At 39.2% G+C, this 21,849-nt stretch overlaps 1 protein-coding gene across 3 annotated transcripts in view; it reads right to left on the bottom strand.

The window, feature by feature from the left end:
• ARID1B (AT-rich interaction domain 1B) overlaps window positions 1-21,849 on the bottom strand; it is a 412,174-nt gene that overhangs the window by 84,555 nt on the left and 305,770 nt on the right. For all 3 annotated transcript variants that reach the window (XM_065400299.1, XM_065400297.1, XM_065400298.1), the window contains 2 exons: window positions 19,894-19,983; window positions 4,908-5,087 (listed from right to left, as the gene is read on the bottom strand). In XM_065400299.1, coding sequence (XP_065256371.1) covers window positions 4,908-5,087; window positions 19,894-19,983 — 270 coding nt within the window. The remainder of the gene's footprint in view (window positions 1-4,907; window positions 5,088-19,893; window positions 19,984-21,849) is intronic.

Genomic DNA, 21,849 nt, shown 5'->3' with positions numbered 1-21,849 from the left:
TTTTAAAATTGTCTACGCTCCCATTTATCCATCAAACTGTAGTGGTGCCTTTTTTCAATTGGATAAATATAGATTTCAGGAATTTTAAAAAGAGGCCCTTATTTAAATGAATAAGTTATTAAAAAGGCTATTATGTTAAATCCCATTACAAGTATTTCTGATTAGGGGACGCTCTTAAGTGGCGGAGTCCTCATGTTTAGGAGCCAACCTGCAAACACTCATTTGTAGAACTGGAGCCTTAGTTTTTACTTAAAAAAGAAATTACAAAACATAGTATTAATAGTTACTAATGTTATATTTTTAAAATTAAATGAAGAGTGTTTTTTTGTTTGTCTGTTTGTATTTTAAGATTTCGGGTGGGATTTCAATAGCATTCAGTATTGGCCTAATACACTAAAGCAGTGGTGGGCAACCTGCGGCCCATCAGAGTAATCTGCTAGCGGGCCGCGAGACATTTCGCTGACGTCCGCAGGCACGGCCACCCGCAGCTCCTAGTGGCCGCGGTTCGCTGTTCCCAGCCAATGGGAGCTGCGGGAAGCGACGCAGGCTACAGGGACATTCTGGCCGCCAATTCCCGCAGCTCCCATTGGCTGGGAACGGCGAACCGCGACCACTGGGAGCTGTGGGCGGCCGTGCCTGCAGATGGTCAATGTAAACAAATTGTCTTGTGGCCAACCAGCGGATTACCCGGAAGGGCCACAGGTTGCCCACCACTGCACTAAAGTCAATGAGAGTTTTACTACTGACTTAAATGGGAGCAGAGTTAGGTAAACTCTGCACTTCGGAAAAATCTCATCCTTAATATGCCCAGATGGGCTCTATTCTATGCTGGTTCTTCTATGGCCCTAATAGCTAAGTATCTAAGAACCTTCCAGAAGAGCATTAAGAGAAGTGACTAACATCCATTACAATAACAATTATTTTTTATTTGTATTCAGTAGCACATAGGAGCACTAGTCATTGACTTGGACCCCATTGTACGAGCCATTTTACAACACAGAACAAAAAGACAGCTTACATACAGTTTAAGTGTTTCTTTCTTTGGGGTGGGCAAGAAAAATGGTGTTGAGGATTTTTTTCGTATTTTTCAAAAATGTAATATATGTACTCTGTGCTATGTTGGTATATTAGCAAAAGCAAGGTTGAAGAAGTGCACCTTGAATTTGGAGCATAAGGTGGTGAGGTTTGTGATGGTTTTATTTCTGTGGGAATTTGTCCCACAGTCTTGGACCAGCCAGAGAGAGTTCACTATTGCTGTGAAACTGCATGACAACCAAGTGAAACTGACCATAAACAGCTCAGATAATTTTTACTCTATAGTAGGAGGCTAACTCCTGCAAACCCTAACTCACAGGAGTAATTTTTATTCTATTGCAGAGTAAGGACTATTCCCTTGAGAAAGGGTTTGCAGGACTGGTCCGTGACTGACAAAGAAAACGTAAATTAAGGCACTCGATCTAGCAAAGCACTTTAGCATATGCTTATCAAGTACACAAGACGTCTGATTGAGTTAAATGGGACTACTAGTGTGATTAAAATTAAGCATGGGCTTAAGTGCTTTGCTGGATGAAGGCTAAAATGAATTAAAAAAAAAAGATTTATATTTTGACACTTGAAAGACAAGTGGAGCAACACTGTCGTATATTCTTAATTGTAAGTATATTTGTGGGCAATGTAAAAGGTTCTGACTGTAACTTTTGAGGTTCTTATTTCCGAAGTGTTATAATGCTGTAAAGTGCACCCTTTCAATGTTAATTTATTGTTTGTTCGGTCTTTGTATACGTACATTTGGTAACTGAAAGAAATATTTAACAAAGCTATAATTAAAAAAAAGTGATTTTTTGACTTTTTGAGCCAGAATGGGCTTTTATACAGATCTCTGTCACAATATTCATAATGTATCAAATGTTAGCGAGTAAGTGTTAGAGAGGAAAGTACAAGTTATGCTCATTAAAAAATGAAGAGTTGTCTATTAAAAGATAAAACTTAAATAATCATTCGAATTAAAAATATATTGGATAAGGCCCAAGACACATTATGATTAGTGATTTTTGTGAATATTTAATATAATTATAACATTCATGCCAATGTTTCATAAATGGTCAAACAACATGGTGACAAATTTCACGTTCTCTTCTCCCTTTGTCACCCATACAACACAAAGTCTTCAGTGTACTAATTTTACAATTGCCAGAGGATGGGATCACCAGTCCCCTCTAGGATCTGACAGAGAAACACACTTTACATCCATCACACTATTCACCAAGCCCTTTTGAAACTACTTGTTAATGCTCATTCCCCTACTGCCCCCAAGTTCACATTTTAATAGCCGTTTCTTTTGACCATGACCCATAAAATCATTACATAGACACTTTCATCTACAAAGAGAGGCGAAAAAACTGCTGAACTCAAGAGAAAAATAAAGTAATATTTGGCATGTTACTTAAATGCATTGATTTAGTATAAAAATCTTTCCATTCAATCAGCGTGGATTCATGCAGCTAATGTTTTACTGCACAGACCAACTATTTCCATGGTCTGGAATCTCAACAGTATCAATGTGGCTGGAAGTCATGATGGTACATAATAAATCCACTGGATTTTTACCACTTAAGCTAGCTGCTCGCTGTTCAGATAACAGAAGCACTACTACAACATTTTACAACTACAAAATGCTTTACAAACAAAAGGAAGGCACCAGTAAATTGGACATAACTAATTAATCTTCACACATCCCTGTGAGGCATTATTATCCCCATTTTACAGTTAAGGAAACTGAAGCAGAGAAATTAATTGACTTGCCCAAGTTGAAAGAGGGAATCAGCAGCAGAGCTAGAATTAGAATTCAGGAGTTCTTGGCTCCTAGTCTTTTGTTCAGAGCACTAGAACAAATGTATCATAGGGATTAATGAGAAGGGGATTTTCTGTGGGGTGAGAAGAGCCACCAAAACAAAACAAGGAGAGGGTTTAATTCTGATAGAACTCAGAATACTAAAATCATCCTCGTTAGAACTCACTTCCAACAGCATTCTGATTAGCCCTCTACAGAATTTCCTGGATCAAGATACAGACCTTTTTCAATAGAATAGCTATTTTCAGTAAACAAGCAATGGGAAGAACTTGCTGAAACAGACAAGCTTTTTGATCCAATTTGAAAGGAAATACTGTCCCTGTATATTCAATGGTTTCGCTGGAAATTCATTAAATCTCTAAACAGATGCATACTTTAAAGGTTATCCATTAAAGATGAAGCAACAGACTAGTTCAAGGTTGTGTGCATTAAATGTTCAGGGGTAGAATTTGTTTCTTCTCTTTTTTTTTTAAATCCCTCAACAGTTCTGTCAAACAAGCAAAATAAAAGGACCTATCTCTCGCTCTCTCTCTCAATTTGAAGGGTTAGTTAAAATTCACAAACCATATACATTAGAGCTCAATATTACATTCCCACAGTAACTACGTATTATGATACTCATTAATAGACCACAGTTACTACAACATTTCAAACTGGCCTCGGGGCTCCACATATCAAGGGAAGTCCTGTTTTGGGACCAGTTTTGTGATGCTTGTTCCCTGAGTTGGTAGAACTCAAGCACATCCTAGGGATGACAGGCCTGGCCTCCAAAAGAATGGGCCAGGCAGCATTACAGATCCAATACTCCATGTGTATTTTATGGTGGCACATTTACAGAGAGACAGTGGTGTTAATCTAGAAGAAGCTACTCCCTTGGCCAGAAAACCAAACCAGTGAAGACAGCAATCTACTTAGACAGAGTAAATTAATAAAATAATAAAGAATAATTAATAACGGCTTCATCAATATACACATTCAGTGCTGAAATGCTGTCATCTCTTGGCTAATGGGGGCTAGCTAAGTGGTGTACAATGAGATACCCAACACTGGCGAGTAGGCAAATTTTGGACAAGGACAAACATTTGGCCAGCTTATGTTCTGACCCAGGACAAACTCTTGCTCTTACAAACATACCATGAAATCTTCAATTTCCATTCAAAGGAGACAGGAAAGTAACAAATCAAAAACAGGAAGAGATATGGACAGTTAGGAAGTAATTAAGACCATTATCAATACTGTAGCTGATGACAAAAAGCAATTAAGGAAATACTGGAAAAATGTGAACCTATACAGATCAGTGGGTCTCGGTGATTTGTATCCTACAGTGGTAAGTGAATCAGTTAACTAACTTACTAAAACACTGATAACCATTTTTGAAAAATCATGGAGAAAAATTCCAGAATTGGAAGGGTGTAAACCACACAGATTTAACCAATTAAAATGTTTCCTCAAGCCAAAGTGAAGTGAAACTCCTAGGTTTTGCACAGATTTAATTAGCAATACTGTCCATTATCAGTCTAAATGGAAAATAAAAATAAATGGCCATTAGTGCTTCTACCTCTCTAGGAAATAACTGGTAAAGTTTCAACTCAAGCAGACTTAACCCTACTTTAAAATTTATGAAGGGACTAACATTGTGTCTTGGCCTGTTTTGGATTATTTTATTTTTATATATATGTCCAGTTTTCTCTTCAGTCACCAAGTCAGATGAGGCAACACTGGAAAACAACTCAATGTATGTCCTCAAATTATCTTTTAATGTCAAATAATCTCTCGCCTCAGGCTTAGCCTCAGTATAATAACGCAAAACAAAAAGTTTTAACTCAAGTGCCATAAGCTAGTGAATTTTACTGAGAAATTAAAGAATACAAAGACTGCTAATAACATTTTGAATATGATGTTAGCTAAAGAAGTTTTTGCAATTATTTTAAAACAAAAGGTGTGTCATTGAGTCCTTTTAAAAAAAGGCATTCTTTGAATAACAGTTTTCCACAAAATTATTAGTTTTTTACCTTACAGTTTAACAACATGTCTCATGGTTTGTTTGTTATATTACCTTGTGGTCCATACTGGCTCATCTGAGGCCCATAAGTACCACTTGAATTACTTTGCTGGAAACTACCAATCCCAGGATGCATTTGGCCTCCAGGTGAAGGATGTGGTGACATGGAAGGCCCAGTCTGCTGAGGTCCATATTGGGATATTTGTGGGTTCCTTTGTATGCCTGCCATAAAACCTAAAGAGAGATAAATAGCAAAACAAAAATGTAAATACAGAACTTTCACTTTCATATTTCCGAAGACATTTATATTTTCTCTTTAAGGGATCCCTTCCTTAAGAAGAAACTGTTTCAATCATTTTCAAAGTAAAGATTCCCAGACAACAGACAGCTGTAATTGCTCACATCATCAGAAAACAAACAGAACCAGAGACAATGAGTCAAAATCTTTGCTGGCATAACTCCATTGCAGTCAGCAAAGAAGTTGACTCAAATTCCAAAGTCAGGAGATATGGCTCACAAATTTTTATTTTCCAAAGAAGGGCAGTGGAGTCGGGGGGAGGGATAGCTCAGTGGTTTGAGCATTGGCCTGCTAAACCCAGGGTTGTGAGTTCAATCCTTGAGGGGGCCACTTAGGGATCTGGGGCAAAATCAGTACTTGGTCCTGCTAGTGAAGGCAGGGGGCTAGACTCGATGACCTTGCAAGGTCCCTTCCAGTTCTAGGAGATAGGATATCTCCATTAATTTAATTTATTTTATTTTAATTAAATTGAAAGACAATTTCAAAAACTGAAAGTCTCCAGAAATAGAATTAACAGCAATTCTGTTCACTGTAATAAAAATAACTACATTCACCACGGGAGGGGAGGTGGAGGGATCATTATGTAGGAGGTTAGCGTCTGACTGTTTTCTACCAGAATACAGCGCTTTTTTGTCCAGTAATGCGGCATTTCCATCAATACTTCTATTACCTGTGCCACTTATAAGAGCTCCAAACATCACTGACATGAGGAGCAGGATGTAGCAGTCATAAATAAAGTATGCCTAAAGGTCCTCATCCATTCTCCAGATCCTTATTCCACCAATTTAGAGGCATCTATATTGTCATCAACACGTGAACTGCATACTTTTTTCTTTTCCCTCCATAAATGAAAAGTATTAATGATTCATATTTTTGATATGTAGTTCAAGTTACAATCAGAGGTCTAGTAAAATTCACTAAAAATCAACAGCCCTATAAAGTCATAGTAGTAACCCCACAAAATGGGAGGGAAGAGAGGGGATTCCATGGAACTTTTATTTTTCAAATAATTAAAAAAAAAAGAGAAAAACCTTATAAAATGCAGCCCATCAAATGTCTGTACACAGTTACTAGTTTTGCGGGGGGTTTTCTCTGAGAGTTTTCAGTTCTGCTTTTAACTCTGATGATGATGTGCTGAGGAGACAGCAAGTCATTCTCTGTTTTTGTGAGGAAAGGTAATTTCTTACCTGTCCTGTTTGCTTGTTAAGATCTGTCTTTACATTTGCCTGAAAAAAAGTCCCCTCAACTCAACATTATAGAGAAAGTTTTGAGTAACAGAGTTTTTTCACTACTCTTCAAGCACAAATAGAATTACATATAGTGAGGCAAAAGCATATTAGGCCTTGAAGTTGTATTTGAATAAAAGTTACTGTTCAAATACAAATGTTAGGCAGCAAGAATATGAAGATATCCAAATAAAAAACGAAAGATCTTTTGTTATTTTTTCCTCAAGTACTGCAGACACTTTTGAGTCAATACTCCGTGGGATTAGACAGTTTAAACTGGTAATTTTACTGCAGTGGAGAGATAGCATTTTCAGATTCTACAGCACAGTATAAAATGCTAGATCCAGCCTGCTGGATGTGTTGATGCTGCTGCCCGCATGCCGTATTCAGATTCTGCAGAATGTAAGTGTTCATGAAAAAAAATAAGAGTAAGTTTCTGTCCTTCATGATTGCAAACAAAACCTTCCAAATGCAAACGGAATATAAACTCAAGCAGTGTTGTCTTCTGAGACTGGAGAGATCAGACACAAAAGCTCTGAAAGGTGTCTGTTTCCTCTTCTCTCCATTAATCTAATTGGGCGGAGAGGGTTAACGCTAAAGCCTAACGACACCTTAAATGTCAGATTTAAAGAGATAAGAATATTACGCCATTGCTTGTATTAGTGGTGGAATGGAGGAGGATAAAAATGAAGCCCATAGATGAGTATTGGGAAACTGGAAGTTGCTGCAGGGAAGGAAATGCAGAAGAAAGAAAGAAGGAGAGATACAAAGATAAGGAAGTGGGAGAGAAACAGAGAAAGGAGTTTGGTGAAAAGAAGAGGCAAAAAAAGGGGCAGTGGCCCTAACTGTAAGCATATTTTCCCCACTGTGAGATACCAAGTGTGTCAAAGTATTGAACATTTAATAAATTATTATTGTAGTGTGAGGAATTGGATAGTATCCCTTTAAATAGTTTGTGAGCCCTCTAGAGGAAGCAAAACATATACACTGTAGTGTGGCAAGAAAAATCACGGTAGTCAAGGTCAAAAGAGATGCCTTGAAGACAGGGTAATACCGATTGGGAACTTCCGTACTTCCAGACAGGGAAAATTTATGTGAGTTCAGCTCTGTTTTGAGACAGACTCCTACATTGTAAAATAGTTACTTTACTACACACACAAAACTTATTACAAAAAATCTGTGGTCAGAGGACATAACTGTAACTAATTTAAATCCTAACATAATAGTTGGCATGAAATAAATGTTAATATTTCCAACAGACACCACCTGTATCACACTCCTGGGATCCATTTCAATGAAACATTCTGTACTAGCTGCACTATAAGTCTTTTATTATAAAGATAGTAAACCCACTTCTATATCCAGTAAGCAAATAAAGTACACAGCCTTCCTATTCACAATGGACCTTTTAATCTATATGACATGGTTAACTTTCCAAATGTTGCACTGGCTAAAAAGATTCCTCAGCCAGGCTATTATCACTCCTAATACCTTCTTGATCATCCTGGCTATGGTGGACACACTAAAAGGCTATGATTTGTATTGGTAGTGATGGTTTTCACAGGTGATGTGGAGGAATGATTTGCGACAGGGCCTGATGGATATGTGCAGATACGTTTCTTCCACATCCACTGACATTGGAAGGTCTCCTGAAGAGACTGCAACAAAAATGGAAGGAAGAGTCTCCATCCCAAATGACCTCTTGTTCAGCTTCTAGAGGTTTTGGTTTTGGTTGAACTGGACAGCTCCCGAATCTTTGTCTGACCACAAAGCAAAGGGGGTGGAATCCTCATCAGCTTTCGAGCTGAGGGACTGGTTCTATTGCCCCTGGTTTCAGACGATGTGAGATTTCTCTCAGGATGGTTTGGTGTTTCTTGTTATCTTTTGAGATTGGAGAGGGGAGGAAGTTATGATGTGATGGAGCCTGGAGATGCAGAGAGAGCATCTGTGCTACATTATCTTTTGTTCCCAACTGTCTCAGACGAGTTAGAACCATGCCCTTAGAAGTGGGATATCCTGCCCCCTAAGGCTTATTTCTGGAGAGAAATAGGTTGTGTTGCAGTCCCACTGTTGATGTGGACGGGAAGGACTGGATTGGGTCCTGATCTGGTTTTCTCTGAGACATGGCCATGCTCCCATGGCTCCATGGAGAAGTCCAAGCTTGCTTCCAAATATCTGCAGGAAGCCCAAATATCTTAGAAAGGAAATGGGTTCATGATCAAGAAATTAAAGTTCTCACACCAAAAAGAAAAAAATGCATCAATTTTAGGAATCTTATCAAGAGTGGCAGGGAACAGCTGGCATACATTCATTTTTCCTTACTTGCACATTTTCCCACAAGTGTTCAGCTTCATCTTATAACCAAAACAAAAAAAGAAATACATTTTCTTTCAAACAGTTAGATTTAAGATAAAGGTTTTTTGATTTTTTTTTTAAAAGAAGAGCAGTCGGATTACATTACGGTTACATCTGAGTGGGAATGGGGTGGTCAAATAACTAGGTTGCATCAGATGTGTCAGTTTGTGTGACAAGTTCGCTTCTTTTAGGAAACTTCTGTAAAACAACAGCATGCTTAGCCTTAAAAAATCATCATGGAAATGTGCTCATCAAAAAAAATGTATTTATGGTAATGGTGGAAAAAATTATATTTTACTAGCCATCAAAATAAGAAATTACTTGCCACAGGAAAATATGCAAGTGGGATTTGGTAAGGGTGAGCTATTTAAAGAGTAGCTGAATAAAGTGTATTCTGCTGTATTTTTAAGATGTATAGAACTTTTTTATTTACATATTTGTTTTAAAAAATAATCTTTTTTATTAAGTACACAATCCATAAAGGCCTTAAAGTTGTCTTTGCATTTTGCAGGAAACAAGTGAAATTGTAGCAGACTACCTATTAACAGCTATAAAATTAACTTAAGATAAAATACATTTGTACATTCAAATAAAGCATACATGTGAAGTTTTAAATTGGCTAGGTACAAATTTAGTAAAATGCAAAAAATAAAACACACAATCTTTGCTATTGACAATGAAAAATTTTCTTTTCCTTCAGAAAGGGCTAGAAAAGGTAAATGGCATTTTTACAGTATCCTACACATCACTGATACTTATTTGTGTCTGAAACGTTTATCCCAGAGATTTACAATTTTACTTTTTCTCTTCATATGTATGTACATATGTATATAAACATGCTACTAGACACTTCATGAACTAATGCACTCAGACTCACTTAGGCCATGTCTAGACTACAGGCATTACAGCAGCACAGTTATGGCACTGTAGTGCCGTAGTGTAGATGCTTCCTACAGTGAGAGAATGGGTTTTTCCTTTGTTGTAATCCATCTCTCTGACATAGCCATGCCTGCACTGGGGATTACGTTGGAATATCTATGATGCTCAGGGATGTGAATTTTTCACTTCCCCTGAAAGCCATAGCTATGCTGACCTAACTTTTAAATGTAGACCAGGCCTAATTTGTACAATGCCCACCATCACTATTTATTTACTGAATATGACTACATTCCAGGGCTATCTATCAAGCACTAATCAATTTCCAAACTGCAGTCCTAGTATGTACTGGGTTCTCCTTTAAAATCTGAGAGGGATTCTTTCAAAGTTTCATACTTGGTTTGGACTCTGGAGAGCCTCCTTCCAGGACATGACACTCAGGGCATGTCTACTCTACAAACTTAAGTCAACCTAACATAGGTCAGCTTACAGCCACTGCAGCAATTACTGCGGTGGTTCTCTACCCTCCTTCTGCCAGTGGTACACGTCCTAATGAGGAGCGCTTCAGGGGCGGTGTGGGGGACTTGAGAGCCTGGGCTCTCAGCTCTGTGTAGCTCCCCTCTGAGAGCCCAGCTGCCCCCCCCCCAGGCTCTCGGCTCCCTGCTCCCCACCAGGAGCACGGCAGCCACCCAATGGAGAGCTCTGTGTGTAGAGCCTGGGCAGCTGTCAGGCTCTGAGCAGGGAGCTGGGAGCCTGGGCGGAAGCCCTGCTCAGAGGGTAGCCGGGAAGCAGCCGGGCTGGAGCTGGAGCTCCCTTCCTGCCCCAGGGTGACAGCCTGAGCCATGTAAAAGACCATAGTTAGAATCACATTTTGCACATGATTTTGTTTATTTTTCTTACTTGCCCAGGAACAGAGATTTTTATTAAAAGTTAAAAGTAGGGGCCAGGGCGCATGTTGAATGGGGTTCAAAGGAGCTGCTTTCCTAAGGGAGAGAGGAGGCACAAAACCCTTTTTTGTATTTGATCGAATAAACGATTAATAGAACACTACATACAAACCTCTGAGAAGTGGTACCCTCCTCTGAACTGAAGGGTAGCAACATTATAAAATCAATTAGAAACAGAATCAAAAGAGCAATGGTGAAGCCAGTGTGCTCAGTTAATGGCCCCTAAAAAGACATCTTCTTCCACTTCATGAACTATCAATTCCTGTATTCTAAAAAATGCTGGAGGATCTCAAAATTCTATGGGGGAAAAAATACTCAGGGTTGATGTAAGCTCTGACTCATCGTTCATTCTACAATCAATTCTAAAGCTTTTCTGGGGAAAAAATGTTTTATTTCTGCCATACCAACTATGCAGAAATCAAATTTCTACATTCAGCTGTTTCATTAGCTAGCATGAACCTCAACTTCTTCTACAAGTGCATCAGGATGCCACTAAAAACATTCAAGGTTCTTTGGGCCACAATAACACACAACATGTTTTCTCTTTGGCACCTGGACAATTTATTTTCATCTTGGCATCTGCTATTATTTGCAGACTGATTGCCTTGTTTCTTTGCACCAGTTCAACAAAAGATGTTTCTTTGCATGTGTGAAATAATAGTCACACAACGCACCACCTTAGCAAAATCATCTCCTACTGCAAAGACAGCGAGAGCTATTGCTCCTCTTCACAAAGAGGCCAAGTTTCTATTTGGGGGGAGGTGGGGATATTGGATCTGTTGCATTTATTTAAAAAAAAATATTTTCCTATTATGCTTTAATATCTTACAATATCTTCATTGTTTATTTTTCAGCCAGTTTCTCTTGACAATGCCAGTAGCTTTGGGGAAGATGGAAACTAATGACCTAGCTAAGGCTTTAACCCAGACCCCCTAGTGTTCTACCAGCTGTGCTCTTAGGTTAACTGGCTGACTCTCTCTCAGTTCTTTCTCTGATATTACAAAACCCTGTCTAGGTATGGCATGCAATAATATTTAAATTTCTTCACACCCCCAGCCCTGCTCAGCTACTGCCTAGCCTTGAAATTCACATAATCTATCATTGATAAAGTGGAATCAGGGGAAGGGTCAGACAGATTACCCAGATGGTAGCTTGGGAAGAAAAATCCAACCTTTCCTTATGCAACTCTTGCCTAATGCTCTCTGATGTAAAGTTTAAGTGCAGCACTGAGGGCAGAAAAGCAAAAACATTTGTGGAGTCCTCGACACACTGACAGAGGCAAAGATGACTGTTCATGTGCCCCTTAATACACTATCTCACATGCAAACAATGTATTATTGCAGCACACATGGTACATGATGCCTTTTGCCATGGTGCTTTGGAAAGTGGGACAACAGTAAACTGCAGTTAGAAAACAAATCCACAATAATTTCACTTGGAAGCATGGCCCGAAAAAAACGAATCTGAGCATCAATGTGAAAAATTCCAAGGAGTTTGTCTGCTTTATACAACTGACATTTGTCTGTTTCCCCCATAACATGCATACTTATGAAAATAAAAGATGAAAGAGTGGAAGGAAGGGCATTTTTCAGTGTGTTAATCTGTAGGGTCTGCAGGCTTTATGGTTGGAACTTCAGGTCTAAAAAATTTAGTGTTCTGGAGACTCAGGTTCAAATCTCCACTGGATTGCTTAGCGCTTCCTTCTTATGAGGTAAATATACTGAATTCCATGAAGTATGCAGGGTTTTGAGGACAAAACCATAAATATATGTAGTGTGTCCTTTCTGTCTTACATGGACATAAAATGTTATGTGACATTTTTCATAAATGAAAAATTAGCCCGTTGTCTTCAGCCCCAAAATGTCCCTGTCCTCACACTGTTGTTTCTGGCAGCAGCTCCTCAGTGATAAATGTATATATTGCAGTTTGCAAAGCCATTTGGGATCCTTTAGAATGAAAAGACCTAAATAAATATAAGCTATTGTTAAATATATTATTTAGATCTCAGATAACTTATGTATTGACTTAAAAAGAAATAGGGAGCTTAGATTAGCCGTTCATTATTTTTAGGGAGGCCTCGTATAAAGGTTAATTAAGGTAACGTAAATACCAAATCTCTTTGAAATTATAATGCTGCTCAATAGGCAGACCAGAGGCAGCTCAGATGTTACAGGCTATGATAGGAAGCTGTCCCAAGGATAGCAATCAGACTCAGTAACTTTACAGTAAGCCTGGTGACAGGAACGACGACTGTCACTTTGTCAAGTTCTTCATCAATGACTGGTTGTGGCTTATTTCACTCCCAGACCCCAGAGGCAGAGAATTCAGAGGCTGTCTAATGAAGTCAGTGGAAACTTTTCTGTAGAGGAGTCTCAGTGTTAGCAACTGTATAAACTCTCTTAGACTAATTCAATTCCCCTCCCCTAACCTCAAAAAAAGAATTCCCAATTTAATTTAAAAGATGAAATAAAGATTCATTCTCAAGTATAACTATATTTAACATCAGCAAGAAAAGAGCAATGACCAGCTGGTAGTGAACAAAATTTATCTGGAGATTTGGTTCCAGGTTTTGATTGTACCAGTCTCATTATTTACTCTGAACCCCCACTTCTGTGGTTGTGAAGTTTATGAAAGTGGCTTATTATCTCTCCTAAAACATACTCCAGCCCCTTTCAATTCTTCTTGCAAAAAGACAATACTGCTGTATATTTAGCATCATGCCACAACTGATCAGTTCACTCCAAGGCTGAAGCTGGCTGGTAAGGGAAATATGTCTGATATCCAAATCCAATCTGAAGCCCACGCCCATCAATTGCTGAAACTGGCATTTGGATTCTTTAAGAATTAACTTGGTTTGGCATCGTGCATCACTTTAAATATTGTAAAACAAGTAAAGCAACAGTCTCCCTTCAACATTTGCTATGCAACGGGCCAAAGGCCATTCAGACTCTAATGGCCCAAAGCAGAGACTTTGCAACCCAGCTCCCCATATTATTCATATGACTTGCATCTAGGGTGACCAGACAGCAAACATGAAAAATCGGGACAGGCCTATATAAGAAAAAGACCCAAAAATTGGGACTGTCCCTATAAAATCGGGACATCTGGTCACCCTACTTGCATCATTTCAGAAAAAAATGCAATGGTAAAACAACCAGACATACTGATGACGACCTTTCTCCCCTTAAATGTTGTGTGTGAAACAAGTGCTCACGAATGTGACAGTCCTGTCCAGAGTCATATAGAGAGCCAAATTCTTCCCTAATGCAAGCACACTTTTATATGTGCTTGTGTCTCCCCTTTGGAAGAAGGGGGAGGAGTAAGAGCGCTGAGACTGTTCAGTAATGGCATTCAAGTTGAGAAAAACTGTTTTTATGGGGCATCCTTATAACGAATAACTGCTTCTAAAAATCTGTAATGGCTTCAGCTAAAATCTGCTCTTGTCTTACATGAAACACTTCTCTGGTTGTCCAGACCATAATTCACCTAGTAGCAGGTTGCTGGGCATGAAGATTTTTTCCACGTTGGCATGCTGTTCATGCATGTCAGCTTGAGCTAGCTCTGCTGCACTCACCCACTTGGAGAAAGGGGTGAAAGCAGACGGCACCCAAACATACCTGTGGCTTTGCACTCTGGGGCACACCTTGAGCGCCTTCCCTTTTAAGAGCCTGAAACACTTCAGCCTATATCAAGTAAACTTATTACCAAGTCTGATTTAACCTTAAGTGGTGTCATCGTTAACATGGCAAGCAGAAGAATTTTAATGACAGGAATCATTTCATTCTTTGGCTCCTCTGTGCTCTGAGTAGATCCCAAATGAGAGCAAAAATGTAAGGAGGAGGGGGGGGGGGAGCTTTTTAAGATCTAAAAGCAAACTACCATATCTTTTTTGTTGCAATCAGAGTTCTTTGATCTATTTTTTCTTCTTGTTTCTTTCTTTTCTTTTTTTAAAGATGAGGAATAGATTTCAGGGAAGAGTCTCTATCATCAAATGTCAGTATTAAACCATATCAGGATTTGTGGAGGAAATTTAGGGACAAATTCCCAACCTGGAATCTATGCCATCTGAACAAATAAAAATGTTTATTTTTTATTATAAGAAATTAAATAATGGTGAAGTTTGTGTAGTGACAGTATATATATATGAGGAAAGAAAATAACTTGAAAGGGGATAACAAAAACTTCATGAAATCAAATGAGTAAATTTGCAGTTTATACTTACAGAAATTCAGTTTGCTGTTTAGTTTTTTGTAGGGAAGCACAAAGAAAACATCAAAATGCCTGCTCACATCCCATCTGTTACTACCTCTTGCTGGATAACATCTCTGCTGCCAAAAAGCCATTTAAATTTACTACATTGCAGCTACTGATAAATATCACTTCTGTGAAGATCTAATACTAAATAAGGACTAGATTTGGAGATAATGCTTACACGCAGCTGTGTCAAACACATCCAGATTTTGCTCAGCACAACACCTGGATCCTATTTGTTACCCATTTTTCTCCTTTGTGATATGATTTTTAAAAAAATATACTATAGTACCACCCCCCTCCCACAACAGGCTGGAGCAGGTAAACAATGTAAAGAAATAAAGCTAGAAGTGGGAAGGATGACAAGAAAGATATTGGGAGGAGGAGAAGAGAAGAGGATGGTTACTGTTCAACAATTTCAGAAGCTCTCACTCTGGGCATCTTCCATGCAGATCTGACAGGCACAGAATGGTGCCATGAAACTGCCTCCAGCAACGGAATACATTTTCCAGCACATCACAGCAACTGCATTGGCATCAATTCAGCTTGCAATCCATGTCCAAACAGAAAAGTTCTCAGTGGTCCTATTTCAGCATATCTCAAGGACTAATTAAATCCTCATTACGATCTTCTAATTATTCCAGTGCTCTGGGATTTCACTGAGCAAGTCCCTGATGGTGCATTAGATGAAAAGGGTTAAATAACCTGTGTTGATTCTGAGACTCCAGATCTATTTCAAGACCTTTAGCATATCATCAGCATTATCATGAATATTTAACTATACACCGCTGTGAAAATTATAAGGGGAAAACAATTAAAGATTTTTTATAAATTTATTCTGACCCATATTCATTTGCCCTAATAAATAAGGCTTCTTTAAGTATCCCCATTATGACAGCATATGCTACAGTAGGAGTATGTGGTCATTTACTGTTTCCATTACATTCAGTGGTTCTGAGAAGTTCCCAATTTACTATTTTAATATAAATAAGACTGAAACTTGGCATGCAATTTTTGAACCCAGATGAGCATTTTAAAAAATAATTTACTTAAATAGGAGAAGATGAGTTTTGTGGGCTTTTTTAGGATACAGGAAAGAACTTTTCGTTTGTTCTGAGGTAAAAAAAAAGTCAAATTTCGACCTTATTGTAAAATATACTTTTGTATTTGTAAAACAAATAAATAAAATGATCAGGATACTATAATAAGGGAAGGAGTGTAATCTAGTGTTTAGGCCAGGGAATAATTAGGATTTTTAGATTCTATTCCCAGCTCTGGCATTAATTCATGTTGTGACCTTGAACAAGTCACCAAGAAACAGATTGTTAAAGGTATTTAGATGCCTAGCTAACTTTCATTGATTTCAAAGGGCATTAGGAGCATAAAGAGCTTTAAAAATCTATCCCTTAGGCCATATTTTCAAAAAAGTGTCTGTTAATTTTGGATATGTCAGTTTTTGTATGTCCAATCCGAGACACCTAAGGCGTGATTTTCAGAGGTGCTGCACATCCACAATACCTACTGACTTCTACTGAAATACTGGATGCTCAGCACCTCTCAAACTAAAGCACCTAAAAATGGAAGACCTCAGAATTAGTGGATACTTCTGAAAATTTTGACTATAACCTCCAAGTATCTCAGTTTACCTATCTGTAAAAGCAGGTTCAATATTACTTACTTCACCACCATATGGAGGCATTGTGAGGCTTAAATAATTAATGTTTGTAAAATACTTTGAATTAATTGTATGGAAGAGGAGAAAATGAGACCAGTGTACAATCTGGAGTAACTCTACTAAAATCAGTGGTATGACTGAAGACTGAATTTGCCCCATCAAGCTAAAAAAAATATTATAAACTTTGCATCAAAAAGATATGAAGCAATCACTTTTGTGTAATTTCTTGTGTCACCATTTATATAAAACAACTTATTTTGATAAAATCCTTAGAGGTTCCATTGACTGTGTATCAAATCTAAATAACGGAAGGACACCAAATATGAATGAAAGTGTGTAGCATGAACCAAATGTTTCCACTGATACCGTACCAGGTCAAAGGAATTATGGACCAGATATGGTATGAAAGATTTTCAAAATCATTTGCAAATACAAACAACTTTTTACACTACTGCTAAAAAAAGTAAGAAATAAACGACATAAAAAGTAATTTGAAGGGCTTGGCAAATCCAAAACCTGTAGAAATTCCTATTACTGTGCACATGAACATAGATTACACACAGACACACAGACACACACACGCAGTACATATAAAAAAAAACCTGGTTCCTTGATACTGCACTTCTACAGTATGGGATGTACAGCCTTAGGCTGGCAAACATGAGCAATCCCAGCTGGGTGCTGAGTAACCATGGAAAGAAGGATAAAATACTATCAAACACTTTCAAAATAAAATAACTAAGTGTAAACATAATGGTTCAGTGTGGGGCTTTAGGATTTAGAAGTGCTGTAGCTCAAATCCTACCCTGTCAATCAAGCTGCAGTGTATCTGACTAATAATATTTTTTTCAAGTGTTGAGGGTATGGGATTCCATTCAGTAAGCCATTAGAAGCCCTTTGTTCATTCAGTCATTTATCTAAACAAGGAAAGAAAAGTTAGGTGATGTGCTAGAAGGAACAAAAACACCTTATCCTAAATTGGAGGGTCACTCGGTGTTTTTTGCTGGAAATCATTCATATCAGTGAGCCAAGTGTTTAAATTACTGTAACAGATGCCTGCGGATCAGGTGTCTTCAGCGGCAACGATTTTCTGCTCAGTTTTTATCAGTAATTGACAAGCACGTTCCCTTTGAGCCCCACCTTTCCCCCTCCTTTCCCTCTCCAAGTCAGTGGAAATCAGTTCAAGCAAGCAAAGGAATCAACTAATGTAACAGCCTTTTTAAAAGGTGAAGTTTTCCATTTCAAAGGAGCCTCTAATCAATGATAGGGCACAAAAGGGAATGTATGCATGTTTATGTGTGTACTGCATAGCCTTTACAGAAGCTTTGGGGATCATGTTCTGCAAAATCAATATAACCTAGCTGGTTACAAATTTCATATCTGCTGCATGAAACAAATGGACATTTTATACAAGTTGGGTCACATGGATTGTGTGTAGCATGCTAGAAGCCTCAATTTATAATCAAACAGAAACAAAGCACGTTGCACATAACATAATGCAAAAGTTATTAAAATACAAATCCCAAAGTTACAGCTTTAAAATATGTTTTTTTAAAATATACCACGAGGTTCAACTTGCATCTGTGAAGAGCCTTTTGTGTGACAGCAGTGGGAAGAAACCTAGGCCAACTCAACCTTGTTTATACATTCTGGTTTCCCCACTGCTGTTTACCAGTTTGGCTTTTTAGTTTTGGCAGCTGTCTTCTTGTTTCAATTTTGATCCACCCCACGCCACCTTTCCCGGGCCGGGCACTTCAACCACAGAGTACCACCTAATTCCCCTCTAGAAAGGTGATCAAGAGATTGACCCACACAACAAAGTTAGAACATACCACTCATCCTTCGCATCATTAACCCATTCTTTGAAGCCTAATAATATATCATAAGATCAGCCATACTGGGTCAGACCAAAGGTCCATCTAGCCCAGTGTCCTGTCTTCCGACAGTGGCCACTGCCAGGTGCCCCGGAGGAAATGAACAGAACGGGTAATCACACCCATTCTCAGCTTCTGGCAAACAGAATATATCCACACTGTAAAGATACATTTTGTTGGGCAGTGCCACATGCTATGCTGAGACACAATCAAGAAACGCACATATCTCTTGAGATGCTTGGGCCTCTGAAGCACCTGCCTGATGCAATCCCACTGTTTTATGATAGTCCATCACATGCAATATACTGCATTAGTACTGGCTAGTGAAACGGTTCTTTCTCCACCATATGGATCACTCTAAACAATTTTTATGGTGGAACTGAGGCCCGGTGCTAGCAATGGATTGTGTTTAAAGGTGACCTGTAAAGTAAACACGACAACTGTTCTCTGCTAATCAGCATCCCATGGAGGAGGCACACTTCAATACAGAAACACTTTTCAACTAACCTTTTCCAACCTCTGTCTGAAATCCTCTTAGTACTTCCTGGACGATATCCCAGAATGCATCATTATGTCCTCACTTAAACCATGGGTTTCACTAGCTGCAAACAGACTTCTAGAAGTATTTGCGGAGTCACAGAATGGGATCTGGGATATCTTCAGTACCAAGACTATTGTAGTGGTGGCATTTAACACAATTCTGTCATTATCTCAGTTGGCAAGTTGGTTTTATAAAATTGTTGCTAGCACATTTCAACCATAGTGTGGACAGCACCTCTGGTTTCATAGTTATTTTGTTATAATCATTTTATGAAACTGTGATATACTATTATCCTGGGGTGGCGGGGTTATAATACAGTTATAATGAGAAAAAACCCTGTCCACATTGGTGAGTGAACCTCTGCTAGCCAGCAACAGCCCTGCTTGAATGGGGTTGTTGCTAGGCAACTTTTCACTACACTGTGAACAGGATCCAACACTTTTTGCAGGTAAGGGGTGGACGGGTTGGGATCCTGAACCACTCAACCCTACCAGCTTGTTTCCCCCTCCTCCTTTTCAATGTAAAGGGATTTTAAATTTCTTTCTAGTGTTAGGCTGTAGACCAGCCATGGCCTACATCCAAAGACAGGGGATACATCAGAGTTTTGCTAAAGTGAGAAAACTGTGGTCTATAAAGCAGATAATATTTCTATTCTACAGAGATCAAATTCCAAGTTAGATATTTATAATTAAAGTTTATTTTATTTGGATTCTGAAGAACATTAAGACTTTGCAGCAGAATCCTTTTACAATTACTGCTATTTACAGTATTTTGAAAAAGGCTTGCATCCAACTGTGTTTTGGTAAATCCCCCTATTCACTTACTCTTCCCACAAGTGAATTAAGAACCCCACACAGTCTATTTAAATGAAGGTTGTCATTATTCTACTGAGAGAAACGAACTTGGAGAAATTCCACCATGCTGATGAACTTCTGAGAACAAAAGGTATATCTGGCATAAACTAAAAAATAAATAAATAAATAAAAATCTAACAAACCTCGATCTTGGGGCATTGGTGATTGGCTCAAGGCAGGATGGGAGCTGGATTCTGATTGACTACCAGGAGGCTGAGGTGGCATTTGACTACCTGCAACACACAGAGAGAAAATTTTAAAAACAGACTTTCCATTAACAGTGCAATATGTAAAACCAAAACCCGTTACATTTTTTTTAAACCACTAAACATCAAAGAATGTACCAATTGTATACATTAAAGACACAGCTCAGCAGGTCTAGCTTTTTTCACAACTTTTTTTTTTTTTTGTAACCCAAGGAGGAAGTGTGCATAAACATATTTAGCAACAGGCATGCCGAAATGTTCAATTTTGTATTGAGCGAGTTCCCAACTTCACTGACATGATCCAATTTACAGCTGTAAATCTCCTGACACATATTTCTGTTAGAGAATTTAACAAAATCCAAGTCTGCTGAACAATAGGGCTCACCCTGCCGAGTTTAAACTGGCCTCCAGCCAAGCAGACATGGACTGCTGCCAACAATATAACCAATGAAAAATCCAGTCAATACAGAAAAGACTAGTAACAACAGTTTAAAAAAATATTTCAATGAATCGGTGGACTTAATATATTTGAATGTCCAAGTGTAATGCAGAAATAAAAAACGAAAGCATGCACATGCTGTGAAAGTGTGGTGTATGTGAGATGAGATAGAGATAGGGTATACTGTTATTCAAAAGAAAGGCAAACATTTACTCTTATTAAAAAAATAGCATGGTATCTTTCATATACACAAAGAGCAGATATGACCCAATTTTCAGTTCATGTTAAAAAACAACAACACCCTCACAGCCAGTAAACTGCATAGATCACAGTTTATCTATCCTGCAAGGTTAAAGAGCACAGACAGCACTGTCAACATTTTCACCTGTTATTCCAAGGAGACCAGACTTTCAAACCAGGAGCACTAGAGCTTTCCTCCTTCAACACTATTACACAGCAAAGCAGGGACTTACTGTCATGGGCAGTGGGTATAATAGGCCAGGGGAGGCTAAATCTCCCCTGGCGCAGCCGCCACCAACCCACCGCTGGATGCCTGGGACATGGTGGCCCCGCCTGCGCTCTGCCTCTTCCCCGCCCTGCTCCGTCCCCTTCCCCAAGGCCCCTATCACCTGCTGCTGCTTGGTGAGTCCCTCCTCTCCTCCAGTCCACTCCCCCTCTCCGGAGGTCCCCGCAGCATCCCTACTCACCCCCACGCCCCTGCAAGGGAGGGGGTGGAGGAGAGGAGAGACGTGGGGAGCAGTGGGTGGGGTTGGGGGCTCGCTGGGGAGGGGGTGGAGGAGAGGAGAGACACGGTGGGCTGTGAGGACCTTGCGGGGGAGCAGGGGAAGGAGAGGAGGGACGCCAAGCGGAAAGGGGGCGGAGTGAGGAAGGGGATGGGGTCTGGGGCAGAGCGGGGGTGGAGTGTGGGTGGGGCTGCAGGAGGAAGAGATGGGACAGGCAGCTCCCCTCTCCCAGGGGAAGCTTCGCCCTCTGCCCATGCTTATTCTACTGATGAATAACACTAGTGAGCCACTTCCCTGGGATGCATCTCAACCCTCAACACAGTGCTAAGCGTGTAGGATCATGCACCAACTCTTGTGCTGCTGTAAAATGGTGACAGTTTCACACCAACCAATCAAATTGCCACAGCCTAAGGAGAAAGGAGAGCAAGTCTCAGGTGTGTCTTGGGACTTTCATTCACCGCTGATTTTGAGATGTGGCTGCTCCTGACAGCCAAAGCAGCTGGAGGACCAGCTCAGATTAGGCAATAAAAATATATTTTAGGTGGTCAGACACTGCAGTGATGAGTGTGGTATAAACAGTAGCAGAGAGATTTAAACTCTTCCTCATCAAAATGAACAGATTATTTTCAGACTGATTTCCTTTTTTAAAAAATAGCAAGAATAAAGAACACGTCAAATAGATTTGTGCATACAGAACGCCATTTTCTCTTG

The sequence above is a fragment of the Emys orbicularis genome, chromosome 3 (genome assembly GCF_028017835.1).
Source record: "Emys orbicularis isolate rEmyOrb1 chromosome 3, rEmyOrb1.hap1, whole genome shotgun sequence".
Lineage (NCBI taxonomy): Eukaryota > Metazoa > Chordata > Testudines > Emydidae > Emys > Emys orbicularis.
Note: the sequence above shows the minus strand (reverse complement) of the source record. Positions and strands in the feature narration are given on the sequence as shown.